This window comes from Pipistrellus kuhlii, unplaced genomic scaffold (assembly GCF_014108245.1).
Source record: "Pipistrellus kuhlii isolate mPipKuh1 unplaced genomic scaffold, mPipKuh1.p scaffold_m20_p_13, whole genome shotgun sequence".
NCBI classification, from domain to species: Eukaryota; Metazoa; Chordata; class Mammalia; order Chiroptera; family Vespertilionidae; genus Pipistrellus; species Pipistrellus kuhlii.
Window position 1 is genome coordinate 38,853,580 of NW_023425438.1, and position 17,124 is coordinate 38,870,703.

A 17,124-nucleotide genomic window follows, 5' to 3' on the forward strand; every position below is an offset into this window, starting at 1 on the left:
GAGATAAACATCCATGTGAGAGAGACACAGCTATTGGTTGCCTCCTGCATGCACCACACCTGGCCCAGTGCCAGGGAGAACCTGCAATCCAGATATATGCCCTTGATAGGGAATCAAACCGAAGGCCCTTCGATCCTCAGGGACTCTCTAACCACTGAGCAAACTGGCCACTTTTGTTTCTTACTGTGCCTACAAATCACCTGGGCATCTTGTTAAAAATGCATGTTCTGATTCAGCAGGCCCAGGAATGGGGTCCAAGATTCTGCATTTCTTACAAGCACCCAGGCAGGTCACCGTCATAGATCACAGGTCTATGCAGTTCCTCTTCCTTGTTTTCCAGATCCAATCCCTTCTTTCTTCATCGCCTGGCAAGAGTGCCACCTTTCCTAAAAGCCTCTCTCACGCATCCTCCTTATTTCTCCTATAACAAACATCTTGGGCAGGGTTTTTGATCTTAAGTAGGCATCAGTGTCATCTGAAAGCCTTGGGAAAATGCAGATTTCAGCTTCTGATTTCATGGGTCTGGGGTGGAGGGGAGGGAATGTCAAGAATGTGGACATTTCTAACAAGTTCCCTGGCACTGGTGCTGCTGGGGACCACACTTTAAGAACCACTCTCCTGGATCGACGATTCTTTTTTCTTTTATTTTTTTTTTCTTTCTTTCTTTTTTAAAAAAAATATATTTTATTGATTTTTCACAGAGAGGAAGAGAGAGGGATAGAAAGTTAGAAACATCGATGAGAGAATCATCGATTAGCTGCCTCTTGCACACCCCCTACTGGGGATATGCCTGCAACCACGGTACATGCCCTTGACCGGAATCGAACCCGGGACCTTTCAGTCCACAGGCTGACGCTCTACCCACTGAGCCAAACCAGTCCCGGCCTTTTTCTTTTCTTTTCTTTTCTTTTTTAATATACTTTATTGATTTTTCACAGAGAGGAAGAGAGAGGGATAGAGAGTTAGAAACATCAATGAGAGAGACATCAATCAGCTGCCTTCTGCACACCCCCTACTGGGGATGTGCCCACATCCAAGGTACATACCCTTGATCGGAATTGAACCCAGGACCTTTCAGTCCGCAGACCGATGCTCTACCACTGAGCCAAACCGGTTTCGGCTGGAACGACGATTCTTAAACTTGGTTGCACATAAACATGGCTAAAATGCCTTTAAATCTACAAGTCTAGGTCATCATTGATGTTTCTCTCTCCCTCTCCCTTCCTCTCTAAAATCAATAAAAATATAGTTTTAAAAAATCCATAATATTAAATTATCTGCTCAAAAAAATATGTCTACAATCCACCCCCTTTCTTTATTGATGAGAGGGCAGGGCGGGGCGAGGATAAAACTCCTGACTCCACTGTGGGGCAGGGCGGAGTTATCCTCCATTGGCTGGACCCAGCCCAATCAGGGTCCGCCAAAGCAGTGACATCACCACCGGAGTAAAACCCCAGGGCTTGGCGAAATTCGCTCTCTTCAGCCATGCTGTCGGCGTGAGTGGGACAGAGCCCATGCTAGCATGGTGAAGGCTCTTTTGTTTTTGCATCGGACTCGGCTCCCTGGTGGTCCTTGGGGATCACGAAGTCTGGGCGTAACATTCCCACTTCCAACATCTTGGTTCAGGGTCTTGTCATGTGTCACCTGAACCAGCCTCCTAACTGGCCAGGTCTTGCCTGACTGATCTCTTTCAAACAGTCAATCCCGTCCCTTTCCTCCCCAAACCCTTCAGCGGTCCTCTGCAGCCTATGGGAACTCTGTGCTTTACCAAGCCCCCCAGCACGGCCTGCCTAGGACCTGCCAGCCACTGCCATCCCAGGCCCTGCTCTGGAGTGCAGCCACAGGGATCTGTGCTCCTTCCTGTGAGCTTGCCCCTTCCTCTGTGTGCTTGCTTTCCCCGCTCCAGGGCCTCTCCCCCTCCCTCGCCCTCTCCTGGTCAACCTCGGCCCACGCTTCAGGTCTCAGTGTGACCACCTCTCCTCCTGGACGCCTCCCTTGGCCCCCATGTCTGTGTAGGTGCCACTGTGCTGTGCTTACAGAGAACCCCCAGACCAAACGCCCCGCTGTTCACTTCCGTGCCTCATTGGCCTGAGAGGAGAAACGGCACCTGCTGTGTGGATTTTTGTACCTCCAGCTCCTGGCTCAGGGCCCACAGTAGTTAACCCTGAGTACCTAAAAGGTGAACGCATGGGTGAGGTGTGTTGACTTCGGTGCTAAGAGCTCTCAGCTTCCTCCTCTGTTTTATGCATGAAGTGGTCAGCTCTGGCCTCGGAGGGTGACCCCAGGTGAGTGGTGAGAGCAGAGGGCTGGGGTGCGTTGTCCCAGACTAAGGGCATCGTGATGGTAGGAGGGCAGCCTACACCAGCTCTCTCAGGAGCAGCTCAGAGCTGAGATGAAGCTCAGGCTTTCTCCTCCAGGCACAGAGGGAGAGAGCATCCCCACCTACGTGCCGAGAACCTATCAGGGCTTTTGAAAGTGTCCGGATCTGGTTTGACCCAACTCAGCTGACCTCCTTCCCCAGCCCCTTTCCGGTCACATGTTCTCAGAGCTATGTGTCTCACAGGAAACGTCTGCCAATTTCATGCTGTTGGCCTCCTCGGAGTTGAGGTCAGAGGCGGCCTGGGTTTGAAATGGCTTTTGGAGCTCTTGGAAGGCTCTCGGCTCTGGGCATTTTTGAGTAACACTGAAGAGTCCTCCACTTTTGGGCGGGTTCCAGCTCAGGCCACTCTCCTTCCCTTCCGGGCCTTGTACCCAGGCAGACTTGGGCTTAAGAGAGGATGGAATTCTGGGGGAACTGTTTGCTGTCGGGGAGGGTCGCCTGCCCACACCCCACCTGGCACAGCCCTCCCCCCGGGCAAGGTCAGTCCCAGCAGCCACTGCGCTTCCCTCCCGGGAAAGCTGAAGAGCCAGCGTTCGTAAAAATCTATCTCATGAACAGCGTGACCTACTGGCATCGATCACACTCGCATCGATGCCTACACACAGTCCCCGTTGTGCTCCGAGGGGCAAGGCCCAGAGGAGCTCAAAAAGCCACTTCAATCCGCCCACGGTGACTTCTCCAAGGGCCCGAAACATCCCCCCACCCCCCACCGAATAACCCCCAGCAAAGCGCTGCCGGGAAAATTCCTTGCGGATTTGAGATTTCCACTGTTAATCTCCTAACCCCACAAAGCAAACAGCCCCGCAGCAGCAAATTAAGTCCTTTTATGAAAGGGTCCCCTCCCCCGTCCTCTTTGGTGTGGGCACGGACCCTCTCAGGGCCTGCGTGTCTGGGAAGGCGTGGCCCCACGCCCCGCCGTTTCCTCCTGTTACTCCAAGGAGCCCCAGGACCCACCAGAATGTGTTGATCTGGGGATTCTGGGAACTTCTGAGACCTCGGACTTCCCTGAGGAAATTCGACAGCCTGTCAGCTGAGGGAAATGCTCCCCGTTCTCCTGTGGGGGGTGACAGGTCTCAGACAGGCCTGGCCCCGAGCACCTCTACCTTTCCAGTGTGCCCGGGGAGGCCCCAGCACAACTGTGGGGCCAAGTGATCAAACTTGGCGTGGAGGCCAGTAATCAAACCCTTCTCTGGCCTCTCTAGAAGCCTGCAGGTCACACCCCCAGGAGGTGGGGTGAGCTGAAGAGAAGATCAAAGGAGGCTGGGGCAGAGAAAGGAGACCCTGGGAAGGAGGCCCTGACTCCCCTTCTCCCACTACTTCTCACCCCCAGGTCATCCCTCAAGCTGCTGCCTCTCAGATCTGCCAGGAATGTGTTCAACCATTTTATTTTGTTTTATTTTATTTTATTTTATTTTATTTTATTTTATTTTATTATATATGTGTGTGTGTGTGTGTGTGTGTGTGTGTGTGTATATATATATATATATATATATATATATATATATATATATATATAAAATTGATTTTTTACAGAGAGGAAGAGAGAGGAATAGAGAGTTAGAAACATCAATGAAAGAGAATCATAGATCAGCTGCCTCTTGCACACCTCCTACTGGGGATGTGCCCGCAACCAAGGTACATGCCCTTGACCGGAATCGAATCTGGGGCCTTTCAGTCCGCAGACCAACGCTCTACCATTGAGCCAAACAGGTTTCGGCTGTTCAACCATTTTAAGTCACCACTTGCCTCTCACCATTAGCTTGAAGTTGTACTGCGCCCCGCTCCCCACCCCCAGCATCCTTCGATGCTGCCCTTAGGAAACCTGCCCTGTGGGGAAGCCAGCAGCTTGCAGGCACCTTTGTATTTCAGGAGCCTCCTTCTGGGAACATCATCATCTATAATTTATCAATTTCATCGCCGGGTCTGTAGTGTGGATGCTCTGTGGATTCTGGAAAGTGGGTACTCTATCTACAGGGATGGGCAATCAGGTCTCTGAGAGACTATATGTGGGTATTCTATTTATGGGGATAAACAGTCGGGTCTCTGAGGGCCCTGAGGCCTTAGCAGCAAGGGCCAAGTGTGTGTGTGTGTGTGTGTGTGTGTGTGTGTGTGTGAGTGAGAGAGAGAGAGAGAGAGAGAGAGAGAGAGAGAGAGAGAGAGAGAGAGAGAGAGAGAGAGAGAGAGAGAGAGGCCCTCAGGGAAGTCTGGTTCTGGGAGTTATTGCCAGGAGTTCTGGATGCAGACCTTGGCCATGGTGGGAAGAAGGCACCCTCCCCCAACTAGGCTCCTGAGAAGGCCATTCTCAATTTCCCTTCTTTCTGTGTTCGCTTGAGCAAGAAAGGCCCCTGCTCAGGGAGGCACTAGCCCCTCACAGGCATTAAGCCACAATAGCCCAGGCTGGGCCCTGGTCATTTGAATATCCTCCCAACTTTTGTCAGACCTGGATAGACTCCCCGGGTTCTGTGGCTGTCCCCCTTTACCTCCCATTCAGCGGAATTACCTCCAGATTTATGTCCTCCCATGGGCATCAAGAATTCCTGGAAGTTTGAGGAAAGAGAGAGAGAGGCAACTGGCAAAACGAGGAAAGCATGACAAAGTGCGTTAAGTCTTCAAGTTGAGGAGTCATACAGGCCTGGGCTGGAATCCAGATCAGCTACCTGCACACTCTGACCCTTGCAAGCTATTTGCCCCTCTGAACCTCAGCATCTTCATCTGTAAAACGGGGATAATAATGGTTTCCACCTTCTGTAGTGTCATTGTGCAGCCTGAATGAGACGAGCCTGTGAACTGTTCAGCACGTGATAAGGGCTCACTGAATGGGCTGATTAGAAGAGGCCTCATGGCTTCCAGATAGAGATCGGGCCCAGCCATGAGGCTAGAAATTCCTTCCTTCCCTGAGACCAACGAGGACCTGCTAGTCCTCCCAATGGCCTTTCTTCCAGGAGCGACTGGAGCTGGGGATGTTAAAATTCGTTTCTCTGTGCTCTGCAGAGCAACCACCCAGGTGAATAAGGGTGGTGGGCAGGGAAGGACCCAGGCCATGGTTGGGAGCAGCTGCCAGGCTCTGGGCATCATGGCGGCCACCAGGCAGAGCCAGTCCTGGGCACAGGTGGTCCATGCATTCTCTACCGGGAGATGTGAGCCCCAACAGGGTGAACATGGATCTTGGAGGAGCAAACACGTTTTAGGTATTACCATGGTTGTGGCACTCCAAAGCTCAACCCTCCCTGGCAAAATCTGATTTCTTAGTAGTATTTCATTTCTCTCATTAGAAATAAAGTCAATTCTAATTTAACAAAATTAGCTTACATTAAAATTTCCTTGGCGTGGGGGACGCTAATTGTAAAAAGGTCAAGACTAGATGGTTTGGCTCAGTGGATAGAGCATCAGCCTATGGACTGAAGGGTCCCAGGTTCTATTCCAGTCAAGGACACATGCACCCAGGTTGTGAGCTTGAACTTCAGTAGGGAGTGTGTGGGAGGCAAGCAATCAATGATGTTTTCTCATCATTGATGTTTCTCTCTCTCTCCCTCTCCCTTCCTCTTTGAAATCAATTAATAGGTATATTCAAAGAGAAAGAAAGAAGGTCAAGAAACAGGTAGGGTCTGTCTTTCAGAGTCTCTCAACTTCCTTCCCAGGCTCCCTCCTCCTCTCACCAGCCCCTCCTGCTGCCTCCTACCATATCCTTCCTTCTCCTTGGGTTCCTGGCAGCATTCGGCAGTCCAGTTCAGAGGTCACTCTGTCCCAGGGTTTGGCCAGCACTCCTCCTCACCCCGATCTTCCCTTGGCGCCTGTGACTCCACCATGTGCCTCCTCCCTCCTGCCTTCTGGCTCTTCTCTTCCTTCTTCTGCCCTCTAGACAGCTCTCTGCTCCCCACACAAGCTTCACTCTGCCCCAGGCTCCAGCACCCACTGGAGCACACCATCTGGATTCTTCCTGACACACATTCTCTCCCTTCCTGTCCACCCCGGCTGGCTTAGTGCATCCCCTTCTCCTGTAGCATTTAGTTTGAGCCATTTGACATAAAATAACATATGCCCTTGTATTAGTCTCTCATGGTCTCATGGGTATCAGATCTATCTTCCCATTTGGATTTTAATTTCTTTGAGGATAAAGACGAAGTCATAAGTCTTTGTTTGTTCCTTAGTGTCCAACCCAATTCTGGATACCAAGGAAGGCAGATGGGAAGGTCTTTATGGGCCAGAAAGTGCCCTGCAGAATTCAAGTTGCTAAGCGCCACTGGTCAATGATCCTCCCACCAGAAGAGCCAGCCCAGCCTGGCCTAGGCAAACTACAGTGGGCCGCCCCCCTCTCCCAGTCTCCTCCTCACCTGGCTGACTCCTTCCACTCCATCTGGTCTCCGTCGTGCTGCAGAGTGTCCATCTCTGTGAAGAGGGTGGGGTTGGGAGCCTCATCTTCCTCCCCCAGGATGTCCTGGAGCTGCTCAGCAGCTGGAGGCCCTGAAAACAGAGACAGCAGGCCCGCTGAGCACTCCGTGGGGGACAGAGGGCTGCAAGGCCGACTGAAATGGTGCAGGAGCCAAGCACAAGGGAAAACATTTCCTAAGTAAGTAAAACTAGGGCCGGCTTCTGGGCCAAGCTGGGTTCAAGCCTCCGTGAGTTGCATGTGCGTGAGATATTCTTTGGGAGAACAGAGATGAAAGGATCTAGTCTGCATTCAAAACCCAGGGTCTTGTAGCTGATAATGAAGGATGGGAAGTGGCCAGCGCCAGGCCAGCAGCGAGGACGGAGAACAGGATAGAAAAGTGAAGCGAGAAAATCTACGGCCTCACTTCAGTGCAACAAACCCAGAGGGACCCCTTTCCAGTCACCTCCCACAGGTGGCCTTGAAGGAGAGACTGCCACGCAAAAGGTGGCTTCACCAGGAGCCACCTGGGCCAGCTTCCTACGTGGGCAAGATGGCAGCCTGTTCCTGAGCTCCGGTCTGCTTTCCAGCTGCCCGCGGATGTCATCTCTCAGATGACTCTCCGCAACCTCAGAAGTTGGCATTCCGACACTGAACATGTACCCTTCCCCAGACATGCTTCTCCTGTTTTCCTTTCCTCCCTTCCTCCCTCCCTTCCCCCCTCTTCAACCCCTCTTCTTCTCTCCCTCCTTTCCTCCCTCCCTTTCTTCCTTTCTCCTTCCCTTCCTTTCTCTCAATATTTAATGAATGTATATTATGCACCAGGCATTGTTCTAGGTGTTGGAAAACAAAGCTATGAAGAAGGCTGATATGTTCTTGCTCTCTTAAATAGTGGGAGAGACAGACAATAAACAAATCCATAAACAATTATTTCAGGTAGTGATAAGTGTTCTGAAAAAAATAAAATAAAATGACCGGGAGCTGCGTTAGCATGGTCAGGAGTGGCCTCTTTAAGGGCGGGTATTTGAACTGTGATGAAAAGGAGGAGCCACTGTGCGCTTGAAGAAAGAGTGCTGGGGATGCAAGCTCGGTCCCCAGTGAGGGTGTGCAGGAGGAAGCCAATCCCTGACTCTCTCTCATCATTGATGTTTCTATCTCTTGTTATCCTTGAACCAGTAAGTTAATACAAGCAATCAAACCAGCAGGACTCTACAGCGATGCTCTGGCTTATTTCTCTGGGACATCAGTGGTGCTGACCACTCCCTCGGAACGGAAATGCTACGCTTGGCTCTCACAATGCTACACTTTCTTGATATTTTTTCCTGTCTCTTTGAGGACTGCTTTGCTTTATCCTTCCCCGGTCCCTCTTCCCTGATTCTCCCCAGGTCACCCATGTCTCCAGGCCCTGCCTGAATCAAGCGTCTCCCACTACCAACTGGACTGCTCCACCTGGGACTTATCAAGTCAGACTCAGCATATTCAAAACAGCTCTGCATCCCTTGTTGCAACACCCCAACCCTGCCCTCCTCTGTTTGATTAATACACCGCTAGCTACCCAGCCACCCAGCGGAGAAATGCTGGACTCACTCCAGAAGCCTCCTTCTCTTTCACCATCCAGGTCCGATCAGACCCTGACTTCGTTCATTTGCTTCCTCAATATTTTTTATCCTGCTCCCTCTTTCCCCACCCTCCCATTGCCACAGTCCTGCCTCAGGTTCCCATTATTTCCTATTCCAGTCACTGCATTAGCCACCTAACTGCTCCCCCACCACCACCACCAGCTTCTGGGAGCCCCATCCACTTCCATCTCCTATGTAGCAGCAGAGTTTGCTTTTATAACATTTCAAACCTATTCACATGGCAGACTCCAGAGAATCAGGCCAGCACCATGAAGTACTGTGCATATGAGTTAGAAAGAATTTTACTAGCAGAAAAGACTATTTGTGTATCTGTATCTAGTTCAATTGATCTCATTTATTTAAATAGACTTTATTTGTTTTATTTTCTATTACTTTAAACTTACTCCCCCACCCCCACTGGCTTTTCTTTTTAATTTTTTTAAATTTAAATATATATTTTATTGATTTCTTACAGAGAGGAAGGGAGAGAGATAGAGAGCTAGAAACATCGATGAGAGAGAAACACTGACCAGCTGCCTCTTGCACACCCCCTACTGGGGATGTGCCCGCAACCAACGTACATGCCCTTGATAGGAATTGAACCTGGGACCTTTCAGTCCGCAGACCGACACTCTACCATTGAGCCAAACTGGTTTCAGCCCCATTGGCTTTTTTTTTTTTTTTTTTTTAAATATATTTTATTGATTTTTCACAGAGAGGAAGAGAGAGGGATAGAGAGCTAGAAACATCAATGAGAGAGAATCATCGATCAGCAGCCTCTTGCACACCCCCCAGTGGGGATGCGCCCGCAACCAAGGTACATGCCCTTGCCCGGAATTGAACCTGGGACCTTTCAGTCTGCAGGCCGACACTCTATCCACTGAGCCAAACCGGTCCCAGCCCCATTGGCTTTTTAATAGCTGACATTTGCTAGCAAACATCAGAAGTCTAAGGAAACTTTATAGAAGGAAAACTAACAATTGAACAAATAATCTCACTTTTTTTTTTTTTTTTAATTGGGAGAAGGCTGACTGCTAGCACCCTAATTCTCCATGTGATCAGAGTTCAAGAACTACTCTTCTACAATGTAGTTTTGGTCATGTTACTCTCTAGGTGAAAAACCTTCAATGGCATGGCTCAAACATTCCTTGTGATCTGGACCTAACTTGTCTTTCTAGGTTCTGTCATGGCCCTCACCCAGCCACCCTTCACCCCAGCCATCCTTCACCCCAGCCATCCTTCACCCCAGCCACCCTTCACCCTAGCCACCCTTCACCCCAGCCACCCTTCACCCCAGCCATCCTTCACCCCAGCCACCCTTCACCCCAGCCACCCTTCACCCCAGCCACCCTTCACCCCAGCCATCCTTCACCCCAGCCATCCTTCACCCCAGCCACCCTTCACCCCAGCCATCCTTCACCCCAGCCACCCTTCACCCCAGCCACCCTTCACCCCAGCCATCCTTCACCCCAGCCACCCTTCACCCCAGCCACCCTTCACCCCAGCCATCCTTGACGCCAGACTCCAGCCACACTTGAACCCAGATAACCTAGACCCGTGGTCGGCAAACTGCGGCTCAAGAGCCACATGCGGCTCTTTGGCCCCTTGAGTGTGGCTCTTCCACAAAACACCACGGCTTGGGCGAGTCTATTTTGAAGAAGTGGCGTTAGAAGAAGTTTAAGTTTAAAAAAATTGGCTCTCCAAAGAAATTTCAGTCGTTGTACTGTTGATATTTGGCTCTGTTGACTAATGAGTTTGCTGACCACCGGGTAAGGCATTACCCTTACCCAGAAGTTTTGACTTCAAGTTAACGACTTTAGTACATTATTAAAATGGGTTATTTTTTTTTTTAAGTGTTTTTCCCTAAGGCAGTTTGCCAAACACTGCCCTAGACCCCAGCCATTCTTCACCCAACATGACCTTGACCCAGACACAGCGATCACACACAGTTCTCTGAAAAGAAGGACAGATCACTCCTGGGACCTTAGCGCCTACAATTCCCTGAGTCCAGAGCCCCTTTCTCCCTTCCAGGCCAGATAAGAAGGCAAATAAATGGAAAAGCATTGGGAAGACGAGACAGGGCCGGGAGAGGATCCCTGAAGGAGCCCTGTCCGGGCATTACCTGCTCCCTGGAACGGCCGAGTGCAGGGGTCCTCGGCTGCCGGCACTGCCTCTGGCCCCAGCCTGTTTCTGCTGTTGCCACCCCGACCACTGCCTCCGCAGATCCGCTCACTTTTGTTTCCAGTTAAGCATCAAAGGAGGCATGGGGTGAGGAGAGGCGGGCGAGGGAGGTGGGGGGAGAGAGAGAGAAGGAAAAGGATGAGTGACTGGGAAGCTGGAGAGAGAGGACTAGTTGTGAGAGAGAAGAGAGATGTAGTTAGTGTGAGAGAGAAGAACTATACTGAAAGGGAAATAACGATAATGTGAGTATGAGAGAAGTGTGTACGTGTGAGAGAGATTGTGTGTGTGTGTGTGTGTGTGTGTGTGTGTGGAGAGAGAGAGAGAGAGAGAGAGAGAGAGAGAGAGAGAGAGAGAGAGAGAAGGGAGGGAGACTCAGGTGCCCTGGGAGAGAAGGGCTCCGTGGCTGCAGCAGAGCTCAGGAAGGCAGCCACGGCTCCGAGGGGCCTGACAGACTGCCCCTCCCCCTCCCCCATGAGCCCTTCCCACAGTGCCCGGCTCTCCTGGAGCCCCGGGCGCCTCTCCTCGGCCCCTTTATAGGCAGAGGTAGGATTTGCCTTGAGGCTCCCCGGCAGGTGAGCTGGCTGGAGTGGCCTGGCAGGCAGGGCTAAGCCCCATAGCCCTGGCGTGGAGGTGGGGTGTTGGGCAGAAGGCTGCTGGGGTCTCTCACATTTCACAGCAACCACGCCTGGTGCTAGTTTCTCTCCTCCTAACTTTAAACGCTTCTCCTCCTCTTCAGCCACTTCTCACTAAGACAAGTCCCAGATGTCACCACTCAGGGGGAGTTTCCTGCAAGTCCCCGGACGAACGGCGGGAACCGGTCACTCTGGGTGCGTGGCAAACCCCACCAGGAATCACTGCTCTGCCGAGAAATTCCTAGTGTCCTGGGCTCAGTCCAGCGGGTGCTCACTGAGCACTCAGAACGCGCCAAGGTCGACTAGAGGTCACCGCGCGGAGGCTGCTCCCCGGCGCGCTGAAGCCTGAATTCACGGAGGCTTAGAGCTGGCAGGGAGCTTAGCAGGTGCCCAGCACAAAGCCTTCAAACCAAGCCCCAGTGTACGGCACAGAAGGGCCCACAGGCCGGGCGAGGGGAGCCTGGAGGAGAGCTCAGTCTGCTGACCGCCGCCCCCCACAGCCCCACCTTCCGCACCCCTCCCACCCCCCGCCCCGCTGGCTGCCTCAGTCACCACATTTCCAGACCTGAAGCTCCAGGGTCTAGTATGGTCGCTCTAAAGCCGAGAAAACAGCAGAGAGGGCCAGGGGCATGTGTTTCGGCGCAGAATCTAAGCAAACCCCACCATCCAGGAGCTCCTGCCTTGGCAGACTCCTCAGCAGGCAGGACCCTGAGCGGCTGGGCCCCTCTGGGGCCCCCAGGCCCACGGCTCATACCGCGCGGGGGGCCCAGCCCCTCCTGCACCACAGGGCAGCCTCTGCACACCGCACGCCGGGCGCTGTGGGCGACCTGGACCCTCCGAGAAATGCCAGAGACCACCCAGGGTGCCAGAGGGTTCTCTCCACTCGCGTGATTCTTCCTCAGCCCAGATCTGGGTTCCACTCCTGACTCCCGTTCGTTACAAGCAGAAGGATCTCGGCGAAGCATTACGTTCTCTGAGCTTCGTTTCCCCATCTAAAAAGTGGGAATTTCCCCACTCCCCTCGCTGGACTGTGCTGGACAATGAGATGCGATGCGCAGTGTGGTTGGCACAGTGCTCGGCGTGCACCAGCCACCCAAGAAATGACGTCACGATTTTTGTTGTTGCCAACAAGTGACACCTTCCTCCCTGATGACCATCTCCAGCCTGGCCTTGCTAACACTCCAAGGGCTCGATCCTCCTTAACGTCTACACGGCCATGGAACCCCCACGGTGATCTCCTACGCTGCACCCTGCACCCCTCTCCTCTGTCTGCTCCTCCCTCCCGCCCAGGGGAGGGTAGGCCACCAGGTGCTGGGCTCCTGGACCAGGTGGCTGTAACGCGTGCAGCATTCTATAGCGTTTAGCGATGCACAGCACCTTAGGGTGCCCATCCGTCCCGGTTTGCCTGGGACTGACCTGGCCTTAGCACTGCAGGTTCCACATCCATTGTCCTGGGAAACCCCAGGGTCCCAGGCAAACGGAGGCAGTTGGTCATCCCACCACCATCTCCCCGTCTACAGATGAAGATACCGACTCCAGGGACTGCACAGCCCGGGGGGCTTGGCTGATTGTGTTTCTCTTGGATCTTGGCTCCGGGTCTTATCATCGGCCTAGAAAAGTGGAAATGCAACCCCATTTCTAACGCTGCTTCTGTCCACCTGCTCCTCAGGCCTCTCCGGAGGTGCTCGGGGCCAGAACAGGCATTGTCTCCAGGGCAGGAAGCATTGCTCTTACTGGCTCTCACCACAGCTTGACAGTTCTGTTCCCCATTTACGCTCTGCTTGAGTTTCAATCGATGGGCTGCCGAGTATTGACTTTCTAAAATTATACTCCCATTGGGGGAAGGGGAGGTACGGAGAGAGAAAGAATAAACAAACCAACTGCTAAGGCATTTCATTCACTACCTACCCATTCCTTTCACCGCACGGCAGCCGGCTGCTTGGAAGCTTGGCCTTCGCAGCCTGTGCGGAATATGGTGACTGAGCAACGCGGTCTCAGCAAGGACAGGCGTGGGGCCGGAGGGGCACCCTCAGGCTTTGGAGTCAACAGCCCTGTTTTCAAACCCCAGCTTCACTGATTACAGCTGGGTCACACTCGTCCCTTGGAGCCTTGATGTCTCCATTTGCAGATGGGAGAGTAACAGCTCCCTGTTGTGAATACTATACAATCGGTTAACAGAATTATAATGAACTGCCATTTCGTGGCACAACCCGCTGGATCCTGGCTGTCACTCCGGGAGGCCGGAGCTAAAGGTGACTCCTGTCAGTTCTGCATCCGCACAGCCCGCCTTACGCTCAGGCCCTGCCACACCTAACCGCCCGGCCCGGCCCAGGCCCCCACATTCTGCATGGACCCCGTCTGGTGCAGCGGGAGTTCCCACTGGGCCTACGTGGCCAGGCCAGCTGGACCCCTGCCTGGGCTGTCTGCATGGATTCACAGAATATACAGGACACTCAGAGAGGAGAAACACACGTGGTCAGGTGCTCTACAGCAAGGAGAAGCGGAGATTCAGACAATTATCTAGATCCGTGGTCTGCAAACTGCGGCTCGTGAGCCACATGCGGCTCTTTGGCCCCTTGAGTGTGGCTCTTCCACAAAATACCACAGCTTTGGCGAGTCTATTTTGAAGAAGTGGTGTTAGAAGAAGTTTAAGTTTAAAAAAATGTGTCTCTCAAAAAAAAATTTTGATCGTCATACTGTTGATATTTGGCTTTGTGGACTAATGAGTTTGCCGACCATAGATCGATCTATATAGATAGATAGATAGATAGATAGATAGATAGATAGATATAGATAGATAGATATAGATAGATAGATATAGATATAGATATATATAGATATATAGATATATTGATATATATTGAGATATATTGAGATATATTGATATATATTGATATATATTGATATATATTGATATATATATATATTTTTTTTTTTTAATTTCAGAGAGCAAGGGAGAGGGAGAGCGAGAAACATCAATAATGAGAGAGGCATCAATCGGCTGCTTCCCATAAGCCCCCTTCTGGGGATTGAGCCTGCAACCCGGGCATGGGCCCTGCCTGGGAATTGAAGTGTGTCCTCCTGGTTCCTGGGTCAACGCTCAGTCTCTGAGCTACAGGGTCCAGGCTATTCTGCCGTGTTTTGCTCTCCTTTTGCAGGTCATTGTCCCTGGGCCTGCAAGCAGGGATTGTATCTGCCTCAGAGGCAGTGCCCAGTGGCTTGGAAGATGTGAATGATGGAGGGGCCATTCTTCCACCTTCACAGCCCAGGGAGAATGGCAGGAACAGGTCAGCTGCTGACTTTGTTAGCAGGCTTTGTGGCTCCCTTAAGTCCAGCGCATCTAGAACTGGGTCTGGAATGTATTCTTAGGGGTAGGTGGGTTCTATGGAAAGCTTTAAAGTTTGTGCTTCCATTTTGATGATAATCTTTAAAAATTTTTCTTATATCAGCAATGGCAGCGACGGAGCAGAGGGAGACTAGGACACGAAGCCACGTCTCGGGAGACTCCCTCCTGCCCGGCCACGCCCCGCCTGCACCCACAGCAGACGGCTCCCCAGAATGCACCCCTCCAGAACTCACGGGTCCTGCTGGCACGATCCACACCGCTGTCCCCGCTGCTGGCCCTGCTCCCCATGCCGGTCTGGTCCCTGTCCGGCCACAGGCCCCAGCAGACCTTCTGCTGGCCTGCGGGATGTCCCTTCTGGTCTCTCTTCCTTTGAAGGTAACTGGGGACTGAAAGCCCAACGTGGATGGAATGGCCGTCTGTGGGCACAACACAAGAGGGGGGAAGCCAGGAGTGACGAAAGTTGACATTTCTCCTTGACAGCCTCCGGGCACAGAGAGCTAAGGGAGACCTGGGGTTCCTGGCCTGGGCTTGACAAAACCCCACTCGGGGTTCAGGAAAAGCCACCCTTGGCGCTGCCACTAGAACTCTGGCAGCATGAGCAGAGCTCCCAGCTCCCTGCTCATCCAGGCAGCGATGACCACATACAGCCTATGACGCAGGACAGAGGCCCTCGGGGGAGTCCCAGGCTTAGTCCAAAATGCCAAGCCCCTCTGGCTGGTACAGAAAAGCCGGGTGCACCTCCATCGAGGGCCATTTTTACTAACAACCAAGGGCTACATGAACCACTTACCAGAAAAGCAAGTTATTAAGGGTTTCTCAAAGCTGGTTGTGTAAACTAGAATTTTCAAGAACTATAGTTACCAGGAACCTTAAATTCAATATTTACTAGGAAGGCTGGCTGCTGCGCAATCACACACACACACACACACACACACACACACACCGCCGTGCCTCCCACGTTGGGGCCACAGAGACAGCCGGGATTCTCCCAGCCCTCAGGAAGGATGAGCTGCCTAGCTTCTCGTCAGTGCTGTCTTGCAGACAATTTTTAGAAGTAATTAATAGATTGTTTAGTACTGTTTTAGACATATGGAATAATTGAGCAGATAGTACATAGAATTCCATGTAGCTATCCCCATGCCCCACCTCCACAAAGTTCCCTCTGTGTTTTTTTTTAATTGAGGTATAATTGACATATAACATTGCATTCATACAAAATAAAGATGTGATATGTGTATACACTGTGCAGTGGTTATTACAGTAAGTTTAGTTAATATCCCTCATGACACAGTTATGTTTTCTTCTTAGCATGAGTCCTTTTAAGATCTACTCTCTCAGCAACTCTCAAGTATACATTACAGATTAACTACAGCTGAACCTGACATCACAGAACTTACCTTATAACTGGAAATTTGTGCTTTTGACAGTCCTTACCCATTTTGTCCACCCCCCCCCCCACTCACCTGCCTTTGGCAACCACTAATCTGTTCTCTTTTTCGATGAGTTGGGTTTTTTAGATTGCACATATACCAGTAAATGAGCTCATACGGTATTTGTCTTTTTCTGTATGACTTACTTCACCTAGCACAGTGCCTTTGAGACCCATCCATGCTGTTGTAAGTAGCAGGATTTCCTTCTTTCTAATGACTAAATAATATTCATATACACTGAGTGGCCAGATTATTATCTGAACACATAATAATCTGGCCACTCAGTGTATATCCTATATAATAACAAGTTAATATGCAAATTGTCCCCTTGACCAGGAGTTCAACCAGCAGGCAGGGTGGCCAACAGCCCATGTCCCCTCCTCCTGACCAGGCTGGCTGGACCCCACCCATGCACAAATTCATGCACCAGGCCTCTAATATATATACAATATATAGCATATAACTGGTTTTAACTGAACTGCCATTTTTAGAATCCATAACATGTTGATACTTGGCATTTAGTATGGTTTGTAGATCTTGTAAAGTTAGGTGAGTTTAATTTTGTGCCCTAATCCACACAAGCAAAGTGCCACTCTCCTAGCTTCAGCCTGACCACGTGGTCCCTTTAAGATCCAGGGAAAGCTGGCTCCACAGGATGGAGAAGGGACAATGTGGGTGAGTCAGGAAAAGGGGCGAGCTCTCCAGACTCACCAGCTGGAAAGGTTGTTTTAAGAATATTCAAGGGATTCTCAGACCCTCGTGGGATCTGCATCAAGCTCTCAAGGTGACCTTACCTTGCTGGTCCTGACATTGCCTCCTGTAGTTCGCAGGGTCCAGCTTCCCCACCCCAGCCTTCTCCTCCTCCACCTTCATGACTGTAAAGTAAAAGACAAACTCAGCCTCAGTATGTGTACGACAGGAGAAGCTAGGATTTCAAAGGGAAATGGTTAAATCCACATACATAGTGGGAAACTTTAATGCAAATTGAAAATTTCAGGCAAAAGAATGTATAGCCCTAACCAGTTTGGCTCAGTGGATAAAGCATCGGCGAGCAGACTGAAGGGTCCCAGGTTCCATTCTGGCCAAGGGCATGTACCGTGGTTGTGGGCATGTGCAGGAGGCAGCTGATCGATGTTTCTAACTCTCTATCCCTTTCCCTTCCTCTATGTA

The 17,124-nt window shown here is 51.3% G+C and overlaps 1 protein-coding gene across 1 annotated transcript in view; it reads right to left on the minus strand.

Moving 5' to 3' along the window:
* Window positions 1–16,895, minus strand: part of SLC4A5 (solute carrier family 4 member 5) — a 58,585-nt gene extending 41,690 nt beyond the window's left edge. The window contains exons 1-3 of the mRNA XM_036435760.2: window positions 16,749–16,895; window positions 14,758–14,940; window positions 6,712–6,841 (exon numbers count right to left, since the gene is read on the minus strand). Of these exons, the coding sequence (XP_036291653.1) occupies window positions 6,712–6,841; window positions 14,758–14,940; window positions 16,749–16,827 (392 nt within the window). The 5' untranslated portion in view covers window positions 16,828–16,895. The remainder of the gene's footprint in view (window positions 1–6,711; window positions 6,842–14,757; window positions 14,941–16,748) is intronic.
* Window positions 16,896–17,124: the final 229 nt, after the last annotated feature.